Source organism: Castor canadensis, chromosome 1 (assembly GCF_047511655.1).
Source record: "Castor canadensis chromosome 1, mCasCan1.hap1v2, whole genome shotgun sequence".
Taxonomy (NCBI): domain Eukaryota; kingdom Metazoa; phylum Chordata; class Mammalia; order Rodentia; family Castoridae; genus Castor; species Castor canadensis.
The window spans coordinates 52,580,060-52,603,941 of record NC_133386.1 but is presented as its reverse complement, the minus strand read 5'-3'; the positions used below and the strand labels follow the sequence as shown (position 1 = coordinate 52,603,941).

General features: G+C 43.0%; 1 protein-coding gene across 2 annotated transcripts; it reads left to right on the top strand.

Moving 5' to 3' along the window:
• Positions 1–337: 337 nt before the first annotated feature.
• Positions 338–2,708, top strand: Gpr6 (G protein-coupled receptor 6). 2 transcript variants are annotated; one of them, XM_020162223.2, is made up of 2 exons: positions 338–465; positions 1,098–2,708. In XM_020162223.2, exon 2 carries the CDS (start codon positions 1,117–1,119, stop codon positions 2,206–2,208), a length of 1,092 nt encoding a protein of 363 aa, XP_020017812.1. In that variant the 5' UTR covers positions 338–465; positions 1,098–1,116; the 3' UTR covers positions 2,209–2,708. The 2 variants fall into 2 exon arrangements, with proteins under 2 accessions (XP_020017812.1, XP_073921531.1); XM_074065430.1 differs by lacking the exon at positions 338–465 and having other exon boundaries at positions 990–2,708.
• The last annotated feature ends 21,174 nt before the right edge of the window (positions 2,709–23,882 follow it).

Here is a 23,882-nt window from a genome sequence, read left to right as displayed (position 1 = left end):
CATCCCTCACCCTTCCTCTCCCAGCTCACCCTCTGCCTGGTCTCGGGGTCTTCTTCACTCCTTTCCCCCCTCTCTTTCTCTCTCCCCCATCCCATTCCTGAAGGCTCTGGTCTGGAGGTGGCCGCTCTGACTTCTCCTTCCCGCTTGAGCCCTCTGAGATGTCTTTGCCAGGGTTTGGGGGATAGGCTGAGCTAGCGGGCCGAGTAACCAGCTGGCACCCGGGAGCCTGACGTCACCGCACCCCGCCTGTCAATCTCCCGCGGGCGCGCAGCTCGGAGCCGCCTTTTCTGCCACTCACTGTCTCTCACTCGCCGCGGCGCTGGCACGGCGACAGGAACCGGGCGCTTGCCTCCTCGTCCGCCTGGCCGCCTCCTGCAGGCAGCTGCTCTGTCCGTGCAGGGAGCGCAGCCCGCGCCCCTCCACGGATCGCATGACCAGCGACCTTCTGAAGCCCTGACTCCCCAGGTGAGTGGCCAGGCTCCCCCGGGTAACTTTGAGAGTGTGGGAAAGGGAAAGGGTAAAGGACATCCCAGGAGTTAATCTTCTGAAGCCAGAGAAATGGAGCAAAGTTTGATCACCCCCTTCTCTCCGCAAACTCTCCCCTAGACTCTCTACTCCCAGACCCTCTTCCCAGGGGTTTCTGTGGGCTCCTTGGCTCTCCGGATATTGAGACCCCAAACTTCGCTTTCAGCACCGCGGACAGCGACTTCGCCGCCCAGCTCAGGCAAACACCGGGATCGCGCGTGCCACCCTCCTGGAGGGAGTCCCCTAGGCTAATAGTCACAGCTTGATGTATTTGGGCGTGTGTGCAAGTTCAGGTGCACTGGCCAAATTGATATGTGTGCACGTGAGTGCATGTGATCTGTGTGTATCTGGGCAAAAGCTCAGAAGTCCGTGCGGGCAGCCAATGCCTTGCATTCACTCAACAGGTGTTGATTTCGGGTTCGCACTTAGCACCTGCTTTCCCGCTCTGCTCCAGGGACCTGGGGTGGGATGCTCAATTCGACTGGGACGACTCTTGCGGGGCACCTGCGCGCGGAGAAGTTCCCTGGGAGCCTGAACCGCACCCCTAACGCCTGCTCTCCCTGTCTGTGCAGGGTGCAGCGTCTGGCCGCTATGAACGCGAGCGCCGCCTCGCTCAACGAGTCCCAGGTGGTGGCAGTGGCGGCCGAGGGAGCGGCGGCAGCAGCCACAGCAGCGGGGGCGCGGGACACTGGCGAATGGGGACCCCCTGCAGCGGCCGCAGCGCTGGGAGGCAGCGGCGGAGCTAATGGGTCACTGGAGCTGTCATCGCAGCTGCCCGCAGGACCTCCGGGACTGTTGCTGTCAGCAGTGAATCCATGGGACGTTCTGCTGTGCGTGTCCGGGACCGTGATTGCGGGCGAAAATGCGCTGGTGGTGGCGCTCATCGCGTCCACCCCGGCGCTGCGCACGCCCATGTTTGTGCTTGTAGGTAGCCTGGCCACCGCCGACCTGCTGGCGGGCTGTGGCCTCATCCTTCACTTCGTGTTCCAGTACGTCGTGCCCTCCGAGACTGTGAGCCTACTCACGGTGGGCTTTCTCGTGGCCTCCTTCGCCGCCTCGGTCAGCAGCCTGCTAGCTATCACCGTGGACCGTTACCTGTCCCTCTACAACGCGCTCACCTATTACTCGCGCGGGACTCTGTTGGGCGTGCACCTCCTGCTCGCGGCCACATGGACGGTGTCCCTAGGCCTCGGTTTGCTGCCGGTGCTGGGCTGGAACTGCTTAGCCGAGCGCGCCGCCTGCAGCGTAGTGCGCCCGCTAACGCGCAGCCACGTGGCACTGCTCTCAGCTGCCTTCTTTACTGTCTTTGGCGTCATGCTGCACCTGTACGTGCGCATCTGCCAGGTGGTCTGGCGCCATGCGCACCAGATCGCGCTGCAGCAGCACTGCCTGGCGCCCCCACACCTCGCCGCCACCAGAAAGGGTGTGGGAACTCTGGCCGTGGTGCTGGGTACTTTCGGTGTCAGCTGGCTGCCCTTCGCCATCTATTGCGTGGTGGGTAGCCAGGAGGACCCGGCCATCTACACATATGCTACCTTGCTGCCCGCCACCTACAACTCCATGATCAATCCTATCATCTATGCCTTCCGCAACCAGGAGATCCAGCGCGCCTTGTGGCTCCTGTTCTGTGGCTGTTTTCAGTCCAAAGTGCCCTTCCGCTCCAGGTCCCCCAGTGAGGTCTGAAGGGCTCTATCTGTGTCCTCTCACCAACACCACATCCCCAACAAGCCAGCCTTTGGTGAGCTTCTCGGTGCCTGCTGATGAACTCTGAGATCCCAGAGGTGTGAATCTGACTTTGGGGAGGAGGGGTAAAAGAGGGGCTAAACATAAATGCAACAAACTCACAAGGACAAAGAGGCTTGTTAGCACTTTACATATACAGTGTATACATGTGTACATATATATACAAATATTTGTATCTTCTGGAGGTATTCAGGATGTGAAGCTTCCTGTTCTGTGCAAAACTAACAAAAAGATGTGGTCGTATACTCAAATCATACATCACATTTGTCAGTGAAGACATTCCAATACTGCTTAATAATAGCACTTTATTTTTAGCTGCTGAACTGCTAAAACAGTGTTGCCGTTTTCAAGGACAGGGGAAAGGGAGTAAAAGGTGTATTTTTTTTGTTGTATGTGATAGAATATTTTGCTGCACATGCATCAACAAATTACAACATATTTTGTACACAAATAAAATACATTATAAAAATGTAATTTGGGGATGTGATTGACTATAGAATTACGATTTGAGAGCTGGATTATGAGTGCATTTACTTGAGAAGTTTATTACATATCATTTCCCTCCTGAGAAATCTTAATGTAAGCAGTTAAATGCATTTGCATATTGTTCACAATTTTTGGCTAAAATAGTGAGTCCAGATCATGGGGTCCAGGTAGGAATCGAGTGATATATTCATAGAACAGCACTCACAGAACTCTAAAGGGGTCCCTGTTATTGGCATGAGTTAATATACTCTCTAGTTCACTGGATTTAGAAGAAAAGTTTCAGAGGATGAAACTCTTCCTTCATATCACCACTTGTGTATTTGTGAACCCTGAAGCCACAACTTTCAGTTGTTTTTCAGGTATGACAGGAATTTAAAAGGGTGACTATTCATACCATCTTGCCATATCGTTGCTGGTCAGTTCTTGTAGCAAAAATGTGCAGACGCAAAATGAATAAATTCTTCCAAGACAAGATTCCAAGACATATGCCTCACACGTTCATGAGGTGAATGAAGTGTGTTCAGCGTCCCCTCTTGAGGCACTCAGCTTCCAAGAGGCATTAAGAACCTCAAGAATGAAACATTCCTACTCCACCTGTGAGTGTCAGTCATGATTCCCCTCCCCCCGTACAGGATAGTGTGAGCATAAATAAAAAGGACATGCTCTAAGCCTCTGTGAAGCACACGTACTTTTAGGGCTTAGGAAAATACATACAAGCAAGTTTGTTCATAGATTTCACACTTCTTGAGTGCCTACTGTATGTAAAATACAATTTCATGACTGGGAATATGGAAGTAAGTGAAGTAAACAGGCAAAAAGTCTCTGGGTTCATGGTGTTACACTCTAGTAGGGGACCTGACCCACAAGCAAATAAACAAATATATAACATCATGTTGAACAGTATGCCAAGAAGGAAAATAGAGTGAGGGTCAGCAAGTGCTAGAAGGTGCTCCATTGGTTAGGGTGATCGGGCAAGCCTCTCTGAGGAGCTTACATTTAGGAGATGGTCTCAGTGAAGTGGAGCGTGAGACAGTTTAGAATGTGGGAGAAGAGCTTTCCAAGCAGAGGAACAGCGAGTAGAAAGGCTTCAGGGTGGGAACATGCCTGGCACGTTCAAGGAGAAGCAAAAAGGTCATACAGCTTGTTGGCGAGCAGGGGAAGAGAGGTGTGAAAGTAACTTAGAGAGAGAGCTGGGGCTGGATCATTTCATGCAGGTCTCTCTAGGGACTTGGGCTTTAACAGTGAATGCTATAGAAGTGACATGAACCAGTTTATATTTTTAAAGAAACATTCCGGCTGCTCTAATTGAAATAGTCCTTAGGACGGTCAGAGTGGAGGCAGGAGATAGAGCTCTATAATTATAGTCCCATGAAAAGTGGCAAGGGTTTGGGGGCACAGTGGCAGTGGTGGCGATGGTGAGAAGTGGCTGGACTCTAGAAATACAGTGTGGTATAAATGGATGTACAGCATGAAAAAAAATGTTCAGAATGACTCTAAGGATTTTGCCTTGAGCAAAAGAGTAAATGCAGGGGCCTTTAGTGAGCAAGGAAAAACTTGGTGGGGGGAGGTGTTTACATTGGGAAGTGTGATGATCAAGTTTATGTGTCAATCTGAGTGGACCATGGGGTACCAGTCAAATATTCTAGGTGTTTCTGCAAGGGTGTTTTGGATGAGATTAACATTTAAGTTGGGGGACTTTGAATAAAGCAGATTGACCTCCATAATGTGGATGGGCCTCACACACTTTAATGGCCTGAATAGAACAAAACCAGTGTCCTCCCCTGAACAGGACAGAATTCTCCCACTGGCTGTCTTTAGACTTTCTTGCCTCTTTCTGGTTCCATAGCAGATGGCCTTGGGACTGAAACCACAGCATTGATTCCTCTACATGTCCAGCCTGCTGGCCTACCCTGCAGGATCCAGACTTGCCAGCCTCCACAGCCATGCAAATCACTTCCTATAATTTCTCCTCTTTCTCTCTGTCTCTGTCTCTGTTTCTCTCTCTCTCTCTCTCTCTCTCTCTCTCTCTCTCTCTCTCTGTAGGATGGCTATATATACATTTATGTCCTGTTTCTTTGGAGAACCCTGACTAATAAAGGAAGGGTGAGGAATTTGAAAAGTTAGTCTATATTCCTAAGTGGAAAGCTCGAAAGGCAGCACTTCGATAGCACTTGCCCTATGCCAGCCATTGCTCTAAACACTTAAAGAACATTAACTTATTAATCACAACAATCCCAAATTGATCAGCTCCAAGCAAGGAACAAATAGCACACTCAAACCAGATGAGTAGGGAGAGTTTAATGAAAGGACTGTTTAGAAAAGTGTGGCAAAAGGAATCCAATAATGCCCTTCTGTGGCGCCCAACACAGAGCCACACCAGTGGGGCTGCCAGGAGGGAAGGAGGAGAAGGCAGGTACTGGAACCAGGAGAGATGGCTGTAGGTGCTGGCTGCCCAGCAGCAGTTGGGGTTCTTAGCAGAGGCAGACCAACCTGTGGCCTGACAGGGAGAGTTGGTAAGTTACTGGAATAGCACCTTCTTCCTCCTTTCTCCCTCCTGATGGAGACCTCCAGTAACTCAATTCAGTCAGAAGCTAGAAAACAAGACACAGCCTGATGCAGGCCCCTTTCCCTGGGCACCAGGCGTGTGTAGAAGGGTGAAAAGTGGACCCGCCCATGCAAACAGAGTGTTCAGAACCAGTGCTATGAGCTAGGCACTATTATCATGCCCACTTTACAGAGGAGGAAATGGGGGCAAGAAGGCATAGCTACACGTGTCTTGAGATCAGGAGAGAGATCTAAGCTGACAAATGAACTTGGAGCTTATCAACATGTAGTGGTATTTAAAACCATGGGTCTGGATAAAATCACCTCTGTATTTGTGGACACAGAAGAGGGCCAAGGGCACGCTGAGCCCCAGTGAACTGAAGTTTTTAGAAATTGAGAGAGAGAGAAAGAAAAAAAGAGTAGTGGATGGTGAGGTGGGAGAAAAATAAGAGAGCACAGTGACCCAAAAGAAAGAAGAAAAAGTGTTTGAGGAAGGAGTAGCCATCTGACCCAGTGTTACCAGGAGAATAAGTAAAATGAGGACTTTAAATGAGAAGAGATTTTGTAATGTCACTGATGAACTTGAAAAGAGAAGTTTCAGGAGAGAAAAACGTTTGAGCAACCTAGGCTCCAGCAGTTCACAGCAGAACTATGACCTTTTCAGCACTGTAAAACACACTCCATTTTACAGATGTAGAGTTTTACAGTGTCTGTAAATTTAGAGCCAGTAATATCAGCATTGTTGCTCATTCATCAAATTGGAAGTTTCTAAGGCAGGGGCATAACACAAATGGTAGAGCCCTTGCTTAGCATATGCAAGGCCCTAGTTCAAAAAAAAATACCAGCACTACAAAAACATTTGAAAGTTTCTGAAGAATTAACCTTTTTGGACTCTTCAGCATCATCAGACGTTTGAAGTCCTATTTGTGTCTGGAATGCAATCAGGTGTACTGAAACACAAAAGCTCTGACTGTCAACTTCCCTAAACATACTGGAGAAAACTCTAATTTCAGAAGTGGAACAAAGAAGTCAATATGGTATATTTTATAATTATAAAAGACATTTTTCTGCAACATTAAGAAGCTTCTATGTGAGAACAATAAGATTCAGACCATGGATCTGACTGCTATCTACTTAGGATTAATATTTGGTATTAACTTCAGTCCTAATCAAGATGTTTGGGAGAGCAGAGAACAAGAAGATACTAAGCAATCAGCATGTTAATAACCCTGACTTACACAGTTGGCCAGTCTGTGTAATGTCAATCGGTTTGATATTAACCAACCTGTTATGTGAGAAAAATGTGGGTAGATTTGAAACATTTCCATAGAGAAATGTCACATATTCATTTGATCTATCAAATGTTAATTAAGACTCTCCTATTACAAGACCCCATGCTAGTTTCTAGAAACATAGAGTCTTTGAGAAAGGCAAGCCTCACTCAAACATCCAACTACTTACCCAATTTGTTGTCTAATGGGTATCTTACTTTTAACACATTTAAAATTGGACCACTAATTTTTTGTCCCTTATTTACTATCTCAGTTAGTGGCAATGTCATCCTTCTAACTGTGAAGGCCAGAAACCTTAGACTCACACTTACCCTTCCCTTTCTGTCACACTTCATATTCACTGTGTCAGCAAAGCTCATTGACTTTACCTTCAAAATATATCCAGAGTCCACCCACTTCTCCCTTCTGTACCATTGTCACCACATCTTGCTGAATTACTGCAGGAGTCTGATCTCCTGCTTCAGCTCTTGTGCCCTTTAGTCTATGCCTACAGTGGCTCAACCCCACCATCAGTTGCTCCCTTGACTATAGTTCAAAGCTGGGCATGAACCACCAGGAGTCCAGTCTGCCTTAAAAGGACAAACTTGGGAAGGAGGACTCTAGGCTGTGGAAGTGCACATTGAATAAGAGTTTCTTGAGTGAGGATTTCTGGGGTCCTATGTACCTGGTGCCTGGTCCAGAAGTGAGCACCCCAAGAGAGACAGCACAGCTGGGGAAGGCCTAGAACAGGGGTCTAGGGCCCGAGGCCCAGGACAGGGCTCCACTTGGCACATTGCATTTGTTTCCTACTGCTGCTGTAACAAATTACAACAAACTTTGCAATAAGCTTAAAATAGCACACACTTATTTTCTTACAGGGATGGAAATCAGACATCTGAAATCAATTTCTCAGGGCCAAAATTGAGATGTGAGCAGCAGCTGCCTTCTCTCCAGATGTTGCACAGGGAGAATTTGTTTGATTGCCTTTTCCAGCTTTTAGAGTTGCATCTTTAGTTCGTGTCCCTTTCCTGTACCTTCAAAGCCAGCTGTGTGACATCTTGCTTCAGTGGTCACATTGCCTTCTATAGTCAAATCTGTCCATGCTTCTGTCTTATAAATACAATGAGGATTACATTTAGGGCCTGCCCAGATAATCCACACTAACCTTTCCATCCCAAGGCCTTAACTTAGTCACATCTGCAAAGCTCCTTTTGCCATATAAGAGGCAGACACAGCACTGAGAGCAGTACAGATGAAAAGATCACTGTCTGGGACACAAAAACATGAAAGTCAAATGAAGGAGAGCAAAAGAGAAAAGGAGACTGAGGAGAGGCATCCAGCAGAGACCTTGGAAAGTGAAGAGGAAAAGGGTTTTAAGAAGGACATGCTTAAATGTGAAAAGGCTACCAAGGGATCAAATATGATGGCGGGTTGAGAAGTGTTAGATTGGGAACATGGTGGCCAGTGACAGCCTAAGTGAGAGCAGCTTTTTCTGGGGCAGCAGGATGAGCGCTAGACTGAGTGCATTGAGGAGGAAGTGGGAATGTTCCAATTTTTTCAATAAGTTTATCTTTAAATGGAAGAAGAAGTAGCGTGGAAGCTAGAGGGAAAAAGAGGGTCACAAGATAGACTTTTTTGCTTTATTTTTGTTTGTGTGTTGTTCTGTTCTGTTTAGTTTTTGAGACAGGGTCTCTCTATGTAGCTGAAGATGGCCTAGAACTCGCTATGTAGCCCAGGCTGGACCCAAATTCATGCTCCTCCTGCCTCAGCCTCCCAAGTTCTGGGGACACAGGTATGCATCCTCATGCCTGGCCTTTGTTTTACTGTTTAAAGATAACCTAGAACTGAATATGTTATTGGACTTGGGGGGACAATGTAACATAATTGGAAAGTTTAAAGATAGGAGAAAGGAAAAGATGTTTAATAAATGAGGCTTGACAGGAGGAGGATGGGTTCCAAGACACATGTCAGGAGGGGGTGGGGACATGGCTCCCTGCTCTGACAGGAGACAAAGCAGGAATAATTGGTACTGATAGATCTAAGTTTATAGGTGGTGGGAGGGAGTTCACAGAGTTCCTACCTGACAACCTCAATTTATCTGAAGGAGGAGTGCCAGTTAAGAGACAATTACAAGAAGTATTAAGATCTGAGTTGATGACATCAGGAACAAAGCTGTGTACTTTGTGATACTACAATCATTTAACCAAGTTAAAGGTCAGATCACCCCAAACAAGTCCTTGAACAAGTAGAATTCTCATATACTAATGGAGTGAATGCAAAATGGTAGGAGCAATTCGGAAAATATTTTGGTGATTTCTTAAAGTGTTAAGTGTACACCCACCATACAACCCAACCATTCCACTACTCAAGAAAAATGAAAGAATATGTCCATATAAAGACTTGCACATGGATGTTCTTAGCAACTTTGTTTGTGATGGTCAAAAGCTGGAAATAGCTCAAATATCCATCAACAGATGAATGAATGAACAAATTGTGGCATATCCATGATAGAATGCTACTTAAAAATGAAAAGGAACAAACTATCAATTCATACAACAGCATGCATGAGTTTCCAAACAATGATGCTGAGCAAAAGAAGCTAAACAAAAAGAGCAAATAGTGTAAAACTTAATTTATATAAAATTCTTGAAAATTCATGACAACAGAAAGCAGATTAATGCCTAGGATTGGGGGTATGGAGATGGGAGAGAGGGAACAGGACTGAAAAAGAGCACAAGAGAAATTTTGAAATGAAAGATATTGCCCTTATCTCAATTGTGATGATTGTTTCTTTGGTGCATATAAAGTGTACATTTTAGATATATATTGTTCATTTTATATTAATTGTACCTTAATAAATTTGTAATAAACTGAAGGTCAGAGAAAAAACTTAATAAACACAAAATAAATATGCCATGGTTTATTAGTCAGATAATGTAGTCAATTTATTTTAAATTCATCCATCTGCTGGCCTTTTAAGGGTGGGGTGAACAGGAAGATGGAGAGAGAAGAATAGCACCCTGTAGTGTATAAGGTTGTTGTAAGAATTAAATGAGTTAATAAGAATAAGGTAAGTTATGCCACAATAACAAGCAACTCCCAAATCGTGGTGGCTTCACACAAGTATTTCTCATTTATTCAGTGTTTTCTGCAATGCCTGGGTAACTTTTCAGAAAAACTCTTCTCTGTGCAGTAATGCAGGCTTCTAAGACCATCTGATGGCTATATCCCTTCACCTTGGGGCAGAGAAGAGAGCACTAGGGGGTTTCAGGCCAGCAATTAAACACATTAGCCATAAATGTCACTTCCTCTTCCAGCCCAATGGGAAGAAGTGCTCACAGGGTCCCACCTAACTACAGGGATGATACTTGAACTTCAGAAAGAAAGCTACTTAGAAGTGACGGGCTTGAGAAGATCAAACATCATCTTTGCCATTCCAAAATGTACATCAAGTTACAAACAGAAAAAGAGATTCTGAAGATTTAAACTCAAAATTTCAAATATTATTTAAGACTAAACAGAAAGTTATGATCCTTTAAAAGAACTTATATAATGAGGGTGCTCAGTAAGTTAGCAGAACAGTGTAAAAATGTCACCAATTAAAGTAAACATCAAGAAAGTGCTGTTCAAAAGAGAAGTCTTGTTTTCTCACTTTGCCCCTCATCCCACAGGTGGGGAGAATTGTAAAAGTTTAGCACAAACCCTTGTCCACAAACAATCCCAAGCCTGTTTTGTTGGACGGACGTGTTCCTGAGATTTTGTGGCTATGTAGCTAGAAGAAACAGTGCTAACTGACCCAGAAATATCTGAATTCCATCAATAAGCATATAAAGACCTTTAGGGAGATAGCAAGGGACAATATTACGTCAACATTACACTCGTTGTTGAAGGTGGGGAAGAAGGAAGGAAGTTTGCTGTGGTCATGACCTGTGGGGCTTTAGTACATAACCCGTGGACGCTCAGCTAGGTCATTAAATGGTCTTTTGTTCTCTGAAGCCAGGAGTGTCTAAAGAACCTCAATCCAAAACTCATTTCACTTTGCCCAATTTAAGCCCTCAGTACTCAAATCCAGGTCTCAGATCCTATCCTACCCCATGGTGACAAGCCAAACAAGCCAACTTTAAACTTCCTGACCTTGGGGGCAGGGAAGAGAAAGAATGAGAGAGTGAGGGTGTGGGGGGAGAGAGAGAGCGTGACCAGTTAGCCTGAACCTACCTGCCTCAGAGGAGAACAACCAGGGGAAGGACTGATGCTCGTCCGTTCTGCTCCAGCCAGCAGGAAGGAGGAAGCAGTGAGCAACTTACTAGATGGACCAGCTCTTCTGCCATGTAAGAGTGGAGTGAACAGGAAGATGGAGAAAGAGAAGGAGAACAGCACATTACAGTGTGCTGAGGTGGTTGTAAGGATTACGAGAGTTAACGAAGCGTTAGTACCTGGCACATGGTAGCATTACATATGCCTTAACTGCTCTTATGACTACTGTTGTTCTTATTAGTAAGCACACTTATGAATGATGAATTTCATAATCTGGGTGTTATAACCTTTGAGGACATTTTGCTTCTCAAGTTTCACCCCATGGCACTCAAAATAATTTCCATGCTATCTATTTTCAATAATCTGCAAATCTCAAAAATTGCCATTTCAATATTTTTAGCTACTGCTCCAAAATAGTAATTGTGATACACTGTTAAGATGTACCTCCAAAAACAGTCCAAGTCAATATTACACCCATATTTGCAGTGAATTGAAATTGAGGTCTATATATTTAATATAAAATACTTGTCATTAATTTTCAAACAGGATGTTTACATTTAGAAATAGCAAGGCAGAAAAACATTCATACTATAACATTTCTACTCCCCACATTCATATTCTTTATACAGAAGACAAAATACCAGCAAAGAGGCACACATTTTGTCTCCATTTTTCTCTCTCTAATCTTACACACACACACACACACACACACACACACACACACACAGGTCCTTGGGAGTCCCTGTGATTCACCAGGGCCCGCTCACTACAAGGATATACTCACACCCAGTAGTAGTTTGTGTTCAAGGGTGCTCTACTAAACCAGACTCTTCCCTGGATAAGTGCAGCCATTAAAAAAGGGACTTGTTGGCATGAATTCCAGAGGTGTACATAACCAGCAAGTCTGGCACACACAGCCTGAGAAGTGGCTGAATGAACATGCAGATGGAAGGAAAGGAGGTGAAAGACTTACAGTCACTAAAAGAATGCTCTGAATACAGTCAACTACTAGCCCCTGCATGTTGACTTGGGAGCAACCGGTCTACATAATACAGACTGAGTGTATAGGTCAGAGCTGTGCCCTGCAAGCCCCTGTGCATGTGTCAGGTTTTGTCATAGTGTAACCAAGTTCAACCCTAATTAAAGGCCCTCAAAGTTGAGTATTACTGTAGTATTGAGGTAAGTCTTACATTAAAGAATAATTGGAAATTACTATTAGAAATAGAGACACAGTAAGTAAGCATGGGACAGTGTCCTTTCTTTTACTGGAAGGGTGTTAAATTTGTGTTTTGCAAATCCTGTACACAAAGGTAATTATGAAAGTGATGGTAGAAGGTAAAGGGAGCTAAATATTAATTCATTTTAGGACATTTTGACAAATCTCACTTCAAGGACTGTGGATGAACATCCCCTTTATTACTGAAACAGCTGATGGCTGATAACATTATCTTTTGTTACTGAGGTATTTAATCCATGTGTGACAGATGTCACTGAACAGGCTGGTGCCAAACCAGCAGAACTTTCCTTACCATGCAGAGTGCACGTGAAAGCCACCTCGCCTGGCATTGCACTTAACTCTGGGGACACTGTGGCTATTTTGTGACCTTCACAGGGACACCATCCTTGTGCAAGAAGCCAAACACATCTTTTGGAGGTTTGGGCTGGGTCAGCAGAGAGGATCAGAGCTGGAAGGGACTTTAGAGACCATCATTTACAACCCCCTTGGGTTGCAGTGACATTGAGTATCTGAGAATGTGGGTCACTTACCCACAGCTTGTAAGTGGGGAAGATGGGTCTAGAACTCAGCTTAACCAGAGTTCTTGGCTTTTCTTCCCCATTACATGAGATATGCTGCACGCTGTCATCCACCCAGGACCAGAGGGCTCTCCTCTGTGTTCAGAGCCTCTCTGTGTCCTCCCTCTGCTCTCAGACATGTTGCCTCCTTACATCCCAGGAAAGCAGCTGGGCCAGGACTCTACTGACAGCTCCAGGGCCCAACTGAGCTCTAAGCATTGTTAGGGACGGCCACCAGACCTTGAGCAAGGAGGGTGCTGATGGAACTGTTTACCAAGCCTGGCGTTCTCTCTTCTGGACTGCAAACCCAGGGTCCAAAGTGGAGGTAGTCCCTCTATGGATTGTTTTGGCACCCAGGGACATAAACTTAAACTACCCTCTGCGCTTAGAATTATCACTCTGGCTAGCTTTGGGGTAAGGAATATGACCAAGGCAGACCCTTGATACATATGCCCAGCTAAGTTGTTCTAAGAGGCAGGCTTACAGTAAAGCCATTGTAGATCAAGAAGGATGGAATTTCTCCTGACTGGTGGTTGGTATCCTGAAAGTTATATTGGGCCTCAGCTCTGGCTCTTCCTCTGAGTGACAGTGTGACCTGAGACAAGGCCCTTTATCTCTCTGGGTGTCAGTTCAGTTATCATCAAAATGAGGGGTTTGGAGTGAGATGAGTTCTGAAGGTTTTGTTTTTTTTTTTTTTAAAAGCCCTTTTTCTGAGCAGTGGACTGGCTAAGATCCTGTCTTTGCTGGGACATAGAGAGATGCCATGTTGGGTGAGAACCAGCTTGTTCCTCAGGATCTCAGCTGCAGTAGGTAAGCTTAAATATCATGGGAGGAGGTTCATTATACCATAGACAGCTCTGTGCTTTCTAGCTTTTACTGAGACAAAAAATGCCTTCAAATATGGCAGAATCTCATGTTCTAGTAGTTCTCTTGTTCTCCAAAGTCTTCAACCACATTGAAGGAAGGTCCATGAAGTGCCTTATACATGTGAGCTCCTCTTCCTAAACCCTCAGTAGCTCCCCATTGCTACTAAAATAAAGTCAAATACCTTAGCATGACCTGAAAAACCCTTCATAATCTGACCAATGCCAGCTTCTTCCCTCTGGGCTCCTCCTCTCTCATGCAAATGTCTCCCAGTGGTTGAATGCTGACTTTCCTCCCATCTCCAGGTCCTTGTGGGGACTGTAATCTCCTGCCTTGTCATTCCTGCCTCACCACTCATTCTTTCCACAGGTCTTAGCTTACCCATTCCTCCTTCACACTCAGCCTTACCTCCAATGATCCTCTACCTTACACCAGGCCAGGTCTTTGTGGGGAGTCCTCCAAGTGCCCTGAGCTTCTGCCAGCTTGCTACTCTTCACCGTTATGACAATTATTTCTCTAAATTGTCTGTCTCCTTGCTAGACTGTGAACTGTAAGGGACTCTTTCTTGTCACCACTGACTCCTAAAGCCCATGACAAACCTGGTATATAAAAGGTATTTAAAACACACATGTTAAATCAGGCCCAATTTTTGCATGAATTTTCTTCTTTCCATGACGAGACATACCCTCTTTCTAAGCAGTACATGGTAATTAGTCTAAAAGATTTTAAATGCTCCAGTTAAGGACTTAAATAGCTAAAATTCTAAGTGATGAAGATGCCTGGTGGAGTTGAGCTGGCTGCAGGTGGGGTTCTAGAATATTCCAGTGACTGGGATGATTGGTGATTCTATTAGATATTGTCAGTATGTCAGGTAAGAGAAATAACTCAAATAGCTAGTTAAAAGGTGAAAAGTGAAGACTGTCTTTCAACTTTTAACCAAAAAGGCCATTAAATTCTTCTCTCTTTGATATCTTGACTCATTAGCTGAAGTTAATTTCCAGCTCCCTTTTAAAGCCCAGGGATAACAACATTCCCTTCCCCTCAACATCCCAGAGCCCTCCAGAAGCTGCCCACCATTCAGAATTGCTAATTTACACACCTTGGGGATACCCAAGAGGCTAGCTGGGAAGTCTGAGAAACTCACTGTTTTACAGGTTCTACTACTTCAAATAGGTATGCAACCGAGACTTAGTAAAGTACTCATTCAGCCCAATTTACACACAGGAATATGCTGTAACCAAGCATTTTAAATTTTTGGAGGCAGATACTACAGCTGAAGAAAAAATTAATTTTTCTGTCAGAATAATTAAAATGATTATATTGTTTTAAAACAAGTTATGATAGAAATAGAACTCAGGATTCAATTTGCTTTGCCTAAAACAACAACAAAAAAAAAGGCAGAATACCTGCATCAAAACAGTTGTGATTAAAAATATTCTTTTGACCAAAGAACAATCTTCATTACCTAGGAAGGTCATCCTTCCTATCCTGCCTCTAAACTGATTTTGTCAGTGGGTGTCATGAGTTACTCACTGACCACTGACCTGGCCTTTTTGTCTGTGTGTGTGCAGTCACCTAGCTTCTACTCCCTCTGTCATGGTCATTTGACTTGCACAGTGTGATTCCTCCTCCTCCTCCTCCTGCTCTTCCTCCTTCTTCTCCTCAAGTACAGTGTCTCCAGGATGGAAACAGACCAAATCTACTCTAGGAACAGTGTCCAGGGAAAAGGTTGGGTGGTTTCTTCTGCCTCAATGCTACAGTTGTCCTAGCTTCTATTCTTGTCTCTCTCCTGGTTTTCCATCCACCTGTCCATTATGGGAACTTCTCAATATTCCTTTAATATAGAACCTTTGTGTGTAAGGTGACCAAACAGGGTTTCTGTTGCTTACAACCAAAGAATCATGGTTAAAAACTCAGATCCTTATTTGAAGATTTTAAAGTTCAAAGTTATCACTATTTTAGGTTTATGACACAGTGTGGAGTTTATAAAGAAAGATGGAAACCCATTGGTACACAGATAGCATTTGGGTTAAAAATGAAAGAGCTGTTTCCAGAGGGAAGAAGATGACAAGAAACTATACATATACAGAGAGTATTAAAGACAGAGCTGTGCCTGACTTCTCTTTATTTTCTCAGAATCCCAAATTATTTATGATATGGCACATTAATAATGGAGACATCAATTTATAGTAGAGAAAGTATAAAATGAGGGTGGGAAGTCTTGCCTAGTATTAAAGACAATACGGAATTGTGACCTACTTACAATAGTCACAAATGTAGTCTTAGCCTCTTGTTCCAAATTTCTAGTTCAATTTCCTGCCAGGATGCTCGATACACAGTAGCAGGGTCAACTCTTAATCAACTCTTAATCAGTGTAGCAAGGAGCTGGGATGGCGTGGGCTCGCAGCAATCATCTCTCCGTGAGAACAACCACCCAGCAACGTATTTCAGGACGAAGGATGAGTCACTCAAAAGCACGGCTGCTGATGGGCTTTTACAAACACTCGTACCAGTAAACAGTGGATGCTGTGTCCAGGGAGTCCACTGGAGCAGAAGGCTGGCTTTTATCCACAGAGGCTTTCAAAGGCTTAAGAACATTTTCTTCTTTTAGCTTAATTCATTCAAATTAAGAATTAATTTAGAATTGAAAAAGGCAAAAAAGCTCATGTCTACTGTTGTGTCTAAGAATGAACAGGATAAAGGTAGGTAAGATCTAAGTGGACTGTGATTTTTGTGTTAATTTATATCTGATGATCTTTAAGCAGGAAGTCACTGGTACCTTTATTTCCTATACATATTAGTTACCTATTGCCGTTTTAACAAGTTACCAACTTATTGGCTTAAAAACAACACAATCAACCAGGTATGGTGGTACACACCTAATCCCAGCTACTCAGGAGGCCCAGGCAGCAGAATTGTGAGTTCGAGTTTTGATCCTATCTCAAAATCAAAATATAAAACACAAAGGGGTTTTGGATGTGGCTCAAGTGGTAGGGCACTTGTCTAACATGTACCAGGCCCTAAGTTTAATACCCAGTACTGCAAAAGACCAAACAAACAAGCAAACAAAAACCCCACAAATTTCTGTATAGTTCTAGAGGTCAGAAATCCACCATCATTCCCACTGGGTAATGTCCATGGGCTGGGCTCTTCTGGGGGTTGTAAGGCAGAATTCCTTTCCTGCCTTGCTCCATCTTCAAGCGACTGCCCTTGTCCCTCAGACCTGGGATTCTGCTTTATGTTACCTTTTCTTCCCCTGCCTCCACCATGCTTCCAAGAGGCATAGACACCTCTTGTCTGACTCTGCCCCTCTGCCCCCCTGCTTTAAGGATCCTAGTGATTACAGTGGGCCCCCACAGTTAATCCAGGATAATCTCCTGTTACAAGATCTTTAACTTAATCACATCTGCAAAGTTCCTTTTGCCAGGTAAAGGAACAGTCACAGGTCCCAGGGACAAGGACGTGGACAACCTGTAGAGCAGGCATTATTGCATTGACCACGCTGTGGATGGCAACACTCTCTATTTGGTTAAAATGAACAAATGCTTTATGTTAATATCCATTGTATGGGATAATTATACTATATGTGGCCAAAATTAGAGAGATCTCATCTTTTAACAGCTCCATCAAATTTTTCTGACAGATGAAAATTTAAAATAAAATCAGCATTTGTCTCATAGCTATGATGTCAATATTTAATGATAAAAATATACATTTTAAAATTAAAATATTGATTAAACTGAATCTTCCTAACTTGATTAGCAATGAATTTATTTCATTCGAAGGACTTGGAATTTCTAACCACCGTTTACATCCTCCTTACATGCCCTTTAACTTTTGTAATGAGTAAAAGCTCCTAGTCAACATCCTTCTTGTTAATCTGAAGAAGTACTGCCGGGTGTTAAATACAAGCATGAATAGCAACAGCTCGGGACACTGAGGCCTCAGCCCTTACCTGTCTGAGACCAGATTAAGATCTAGGAAGTGAGCAGGGACAATTTCTCAACCCCCAAATAGAAGGTTTTAAGATCCCCCGGTTAGCACTCCACCATGTCATTCCTGCAGAGACCACCAGGCCTCACACTTTAAGCATCTTTCCAATTAACAAGATTCTCTGATTTCTCAAGGAGGTAGAAACTGATAGAAAAAACAAGTCTGAGGCTGGGGCTTGTGGAGTGGAGTAGTTTATTATTGACAGGCACAGTGACCACAGCAACAGTGAAAGCCCAGTTATTAAGGAACATGCAGGAATATCTACGTGTGGACACACACCCACACACACACCCCTTCTGAGACTTGGTCCCAATAGATACAAAATACTCTATACCCCTTCAGAGTCATCAAAACAAGTGAAGTAATTATCCTGAAAGTTTGCTTTGAATCTTCAAAAAATATACATAGGTCCCAGTACCACCAAAAAATAATAAAATAAAATAAAAATGCACATATGATATTTGGCCAACTATAAAAATAACAGAAGTATTTGGATTCTTTTAGAAAGAATTTCATAAAAATTAAGAAAAAAAATCCTTCCCTGTTTGAAAGGGAAAAGCCTAAACCATCCAGAAAACGTGGCATCTCTAAATAACTTATTTTCAGCTGTCCAGGCAGGTACAGTATTTTTTTAATTAAATTTTCATTAATTTGCTTTCTACTCATTCAAAACTTTTGACCATTCTATCTAATCTAAAATGAAAGAGTTTACCAAGCAAAGTAATAACATAAGTAAGACTTCAGAGAGATATATGTCATCTGGTTATCAAAAATATAAATAAAATCCTTTGAAATGCTTCTCTGCACACAGAGGCTATTCAACATTTATTTTCTGTTCCTGACTCTTCATGTGGAAATGTTTTAGAATCGTTTTCAGTTTGTATAACTTAAAATAGTAAGAAAAAGGAAAAAAAAAGTGTTTCTTTAAGCCCATTTAAAATTGAGACTGACTACTTCAGTTAGCCCAAGATAATGAAAATTAATTTCCCTTTTCCCCATGCATTATATTTTAATTAAATCACCAGCAATGACTAACTAGTTCTAAAATTATTTAAGCAACATGAAAAGATTTTAAAAGGCACAATCACCATTTACAATAGCAGTTCAAGCTATGAATTATATTTAAAAGCCTTCTTTTGTTAAGTTGGAAAGATCAAACACCATTTTCAACTGAGGAACTTCTAATATATTAAACACCCATAAAAAATGTACAAAGGCTTCACAAATACGTTCCAATTATCCTAATGTTTCTCCCATAATATTACCTCAAAACATTGAGATAGCAATTTCACATTCTGTAAATCACAGACATCATAATCAACAGGTGAAAACTTGAACTTGCGGGCACAGAGGTTTGAATGTGTGCCGTGAGACACACAGGGCTGAAATTGCTCTAAACCATGCAAAGAGAAACCCATCTCGGGATATGCACTCAGAAGGTTAGGGTTAGGGCTGGACATCTAATTTAAAGCTGCGTTAGCATCTTGCTACTTTATGTTCAGAAGAGCTTATGAACAGCAATTGTCTCTGATTACACAAACTATTAAGAAAAAAGAAATTTGGCCAAACAATTAATTTTGATTCCTCTGGTAACTGAATTGGATCAATCCAACAGTTCATAGTTAGGAATTGGTTAATACCTTTGATTTATGGATGATTGGTTATTTCAAAGCCGATTTTGAAAACAAAAGGCTTTGATGAAATACTATGTTTGGGACTTGCTTTGAATTAATCTGGAAGTGGAGATAGTTTATTATGGATGAAACCAGCTGGGTCGTAAGTTGGTAAGGACTGAAGCTGGGGGATGAAGTCCTTATAATCTTCTCTCTACTGTTGGTATTTTGAAATTTCAATAATAAAAGGGAAAAGGAGGGAAAGCTGTTTGTGTTGAAGACAGTTGGAAGAAAACAAGACTAATTACCAGCTTATCTGGGCAGCTTTGGCCCACCTGGCATTTTGGTGTGATTAGGTCCAAGGCATTCCTGGGTAAACAACGATGAGATTTCTATGTAATAATTCTATGATTTTCTTTGTTTTTTTTTTTTTATTTAATTCTGTGATTCTTCATCAGGCCCCTCATTAGGTGAGAAGTACCATGGTATAGCATCCGATTCAGAGTCAGAGGGCATGTAACTGGAGATGTGGTCAAATGGTAGAGCACCTGCTTTGTAAGAATGAAGCCTTGAGTTCAAACGCCTGTTTCACAGAAAAAAAAAAAAAAAAGCACACCTACACCTGCACCTTTAAAAATGAATAATTATACTCCTCCCTTGTTCCCAAAAAGATTGGAGATGTTTGTGCACATGTGAAATAAAACTTAAATAGTTTTGCCATTTAAAAAATTGTCTCTCTAAAATAAAGCTCCATGAATATTTATTTTACATTTGCATAAAAAAGGCAAACACCTTGTCATGAGAGCCTTTTGTTCAGTTGGCTCACATCACTCAGGCTTGTGATGAGTGACTTTCCTATTTATATACAGAAAGTTAGATTTGCTTTTGACCGGAATGTGATTAAGATCAGATAAGTCACCCTGTTAAGAATTTTCCTTTTCTCCTGTGACATCCACTTCAGGTTCTTATGCCTTGATTCCTTGGATTGCTTTTGGTCATGGAAATGGGGGTTGATGCCTGGTATATTTCCCTACATAAGCACAGACGTTCCAATATCTCACACATAGAAAGATGATAGAAAGGTGAGTTCTGGGGGGCTGGGGATGTAGCTTAGTGGTGGAGTACTTGCCTGGTATGTGCAAGTCCTGAGTTTGATTTCCCACACTGCAAAAAAAAAAAAGGTGAGTTCTGCTGGAGACAGGTCTGCATTCTCCTTTGTCATCTCATCATCTATCATTAATGAAGGTCTCAGAAACAAAAGGGAGGAAGCCATTTTCTTTTCAAACTAGAGCAAAAGGGCTCAAATCACCAAAGATGATTTTGATCACTCAAAGATTAAAAAATTGCAGAATAAATATTCAAGCAGGGACATTGTTCATTACATCCACTTATAATCAGTCTGCAGACAGAAGAATCCCACTTGACTAAAATTCTTCTGTTAGTCCACAGGCAATTGGAGCCTAATAGCTGAGTCACACAGCCAGGACAGGGCACATCCCAGTCACAACTCCTCCAGCCTGAAGAAGACTCAGGGACCAGGGACAGTAGGAATTCATTTTGAGACAAATTAACCTGGAATGAGGAATTACAGCCACATTTCTTTTAATGCAACAGGACAGAACAGCTGTCAGTGCTAGACACTAACTATGGATTGAGAATTCAAGGATGCCTAAGTCTTGGCCCCCAACCTCACTGTGCCTTTGTGACCTACTGTCAAGGTCAATTGTCATTACTGATTTGAGAACATTTACTAGATCAACCAATGGAAGCAATGGTAAATGTGGTCTCTGGTAGACAGAGATTCTTCAAAAGTCATTGGAAACACCTAGAAAATTAGTTTTAAGTGTGCAGGCCACAGATAATTCTCCAAATTATTTGTGAGGTACCAAATGTCAATCCTAGGATGGAGCATCGCTCAAGGGGTAGAGAGCTTGCCTAGCAAATGTGAGGCCCTGGATTCAAACCCCTGTACCATCAAAATAAATAAATAAATAAACACCAATCTTATTCTCAAACCCTACCCACTGGCTTTCTTGATTATCTACTTAATGATTCTAGCTACAGCTGGCTGCTTCAGCTCACAGGTTCTCACCTAGGCTGCATTTTATAATCACCCAGAGACCTGTTCAGGCTCCTAGTGCCCCTGCTTGAACCTCAGACAAGTGCAGAATTCCTAGGGACTGAATCAGATATCAGGATTGTTTTTAACTCCCCAGATGATCCAATATGCACCCAAGTTTAAATGCCAGAGCTTTTGATATATCATCTCATTTAATCTTTGGAAGAACCCTGTGGGGTGAGTCTTTTCCATTCCTGTTCTACACAGGAAGAAACAGGCTCAGGGTGGTTTTGAAATTTACAAGTAGTTTCTGACTACCTTTGTCTGATTCCAAAACTAAGGCTTGAACAAAGACTTTCATTATATGATCTAAGGAAAACAACTATTAAAATACTGATCCTAATGTATAAAAGATTCAATGACACATCGCAGCCTACTTTACCCACCTCAGAATCTAACGGCAGGGCGGCTAGCCACTGAATGGAGTGTGGGGAGGAGGTTGAGGCACTCTGAACTTTGCGTTATGTTGACACTGTGATGCATTAGTCTCACTCCTTGAAGTCTATCTCCTGTCTGAAAGATAGGCTGATTTCGTTGTACTGAAATGAATATTATCTGGTTAGGACTGGAAGGGTGGATATTTCTCTCAAAGGAGAAGCAGTTGCCCTTATCAACAACCAAAATGTCAATGTAACACTTTTTTGAAGGAACACTGACTCTTGAGTCAGGTCTTCTAGGAATTCAGAGTTCTTTGAGTCTGGCACTTAGTGAGGCAGGCTTGGGCCAAGAAGCAAGGCACTTCGTATTTTTAATTTTATAGTTTTTTAAAAATGTGTATATGCTGGGCATCCAACCAGGTCCTCACACATGCTAGACAAGTGTTCTACCATTAAGCCCCTAGCCCCGGCACTTTGTATTTTTTAAACCTAGCTACATATCCTAATCTTTGGCAAGCACTTTTTAAATATCTAAGTTCTCACCTAAGTCCCATGGACCAATCTCTGACTGAGGAGTGGATATATGTTTTTGGATAAAGCTTTTCGTTGGAAATCACATAGACTGAAGATACATGGCTATAATTTATAAGGCTAAATAACAAAAACTCTATCTTCCCTCTCTGTTTATTTCCTGTTATTGTCCCCCTGACCATGGCATAGCCTTGTGCAGACATTCTAGCCTAGTCTGTTGTGTACTCTAGTGTGTGCTCATGCTTGAGCCGAGCCAAAAGATCAAGAGTGAGGTCATACCACTCCCAGGCCTGCATGGCGATAGAAGGGATCACTGTGGGTGCCACACACACACACCCGGCACCCTCCCCCTTCACCCCCCCGCTGTTTCTGTGGGCTCAGACAACAACCATCATTCTGACGGGTGTCTTCATCCCTTACATAGCAAACTAATACAGGATGCAGTACACCACACACTTAGTACAATGCCTTTGGTACCCAACATACAGTAATTTAAAAACCTATCTACCTTTCTTATGTGGTGGTAAGATTCCCACTTTATGGACAGCTTTTCTTTTCTTTTTTCCTTTTTTTTTTTTTAAGCAAGCTGCGTTCCCCAGACTGGCCTTGAACTCATAAGCTCAATCGTTCCTCATGCCTCAGCCTCCCAAGTAGCTAGGACTACAGGCATATACCACTGTACCCAGCCCAAACAAAGGATATTAATACTCAATTGGGCAGCCCAGGTCACGCATTGGATAATTACAAAAATATAACTCGTATTTGAATAATAGGGGATTCATTATTCACATTTTAGAATAGGTCTATGTTGTAGAAAATGATTTAAAGTTGGATTTCTTCAGTCTTCCAACCCCCTACTATATGCAAAATAAAATGTTATCTGCATAAGACTTTAATCTATGTGAGGAAACCATGTCCTGCATTAGACAACGTCTGGTGTTTACCTTTACGAAAGAGAAACTTCCAAATTTAACACCAAGGGCAAGGGTAAGTTGTCAGCTGACAGCTCTACCAGCTCCCACCTTCCAAGTCTCATCAATTCACCTTTACTGCAGACTCCAGCCTCTAGAGGTGACCACCATGTTCAGTACCTCTTCCTTGTATGTGCCATGTCTGTGGCATTGTGATAGGAGATGGGCCAGTTTTCAGGTGGTAATGGAGGATCAGGACAGAGAAAGAGACTAGAGCATCCTTCCTACCAGAAGAGCCAGGCAGCCGAGGGACACTAAGTCATCTCCCTTCCGTGGCTGTGTGTCACACACATCTGCCTCACCCGCTCTCTGGCCTCATCTGCTACCACTCTCATCCTGCTCACTCTGTCCCTGCCTCGTTGGTCCCTGGGCTCTTCTTGGACCTTTGTCTCCTGGGCCCCTCTGCCTGGAGGGCCCTCCCACCTGATATGCAGACTCCACCTCTCTTGGTGAAAGGGATCCAAACACTAATATCACCTCTTCTGGGAGGTCCTTTCCTGGCCTTCAGTCACTAGCATCCTCTTCCCTCCTCTCCAGTTAGTCCCCCTCTTATCCTTTATTGCATTTCTTCATAGTGGCTACCTCTCTCCACTCCCTATTGTTTTATTTATCTGTGTGCTAACCGGGGTTTTATTTGTCTCCTTCACAAGAATGCAAATCCTAATGTGTCTTCTCAGTGCTTGGACAACATTGTTGGGGCCCAATAAGTATTTTTAAATAAGTGAAAGAGTAACAAGTCAGATATCTTTTCTGAGTGGTAAAAAGTTAGCAGTCTCACTAGATTTACAGGAGTGGGT

What these genes read in the sequence shown, in the direction of transcription:
- Gpr6 (XM_074065430.1), top strand. Translation starts at nt 994, where the DNA reads ATGCTCAATTCGACTGGGACGACTCTTGCGGGGCACCTGCGCGCGGAG.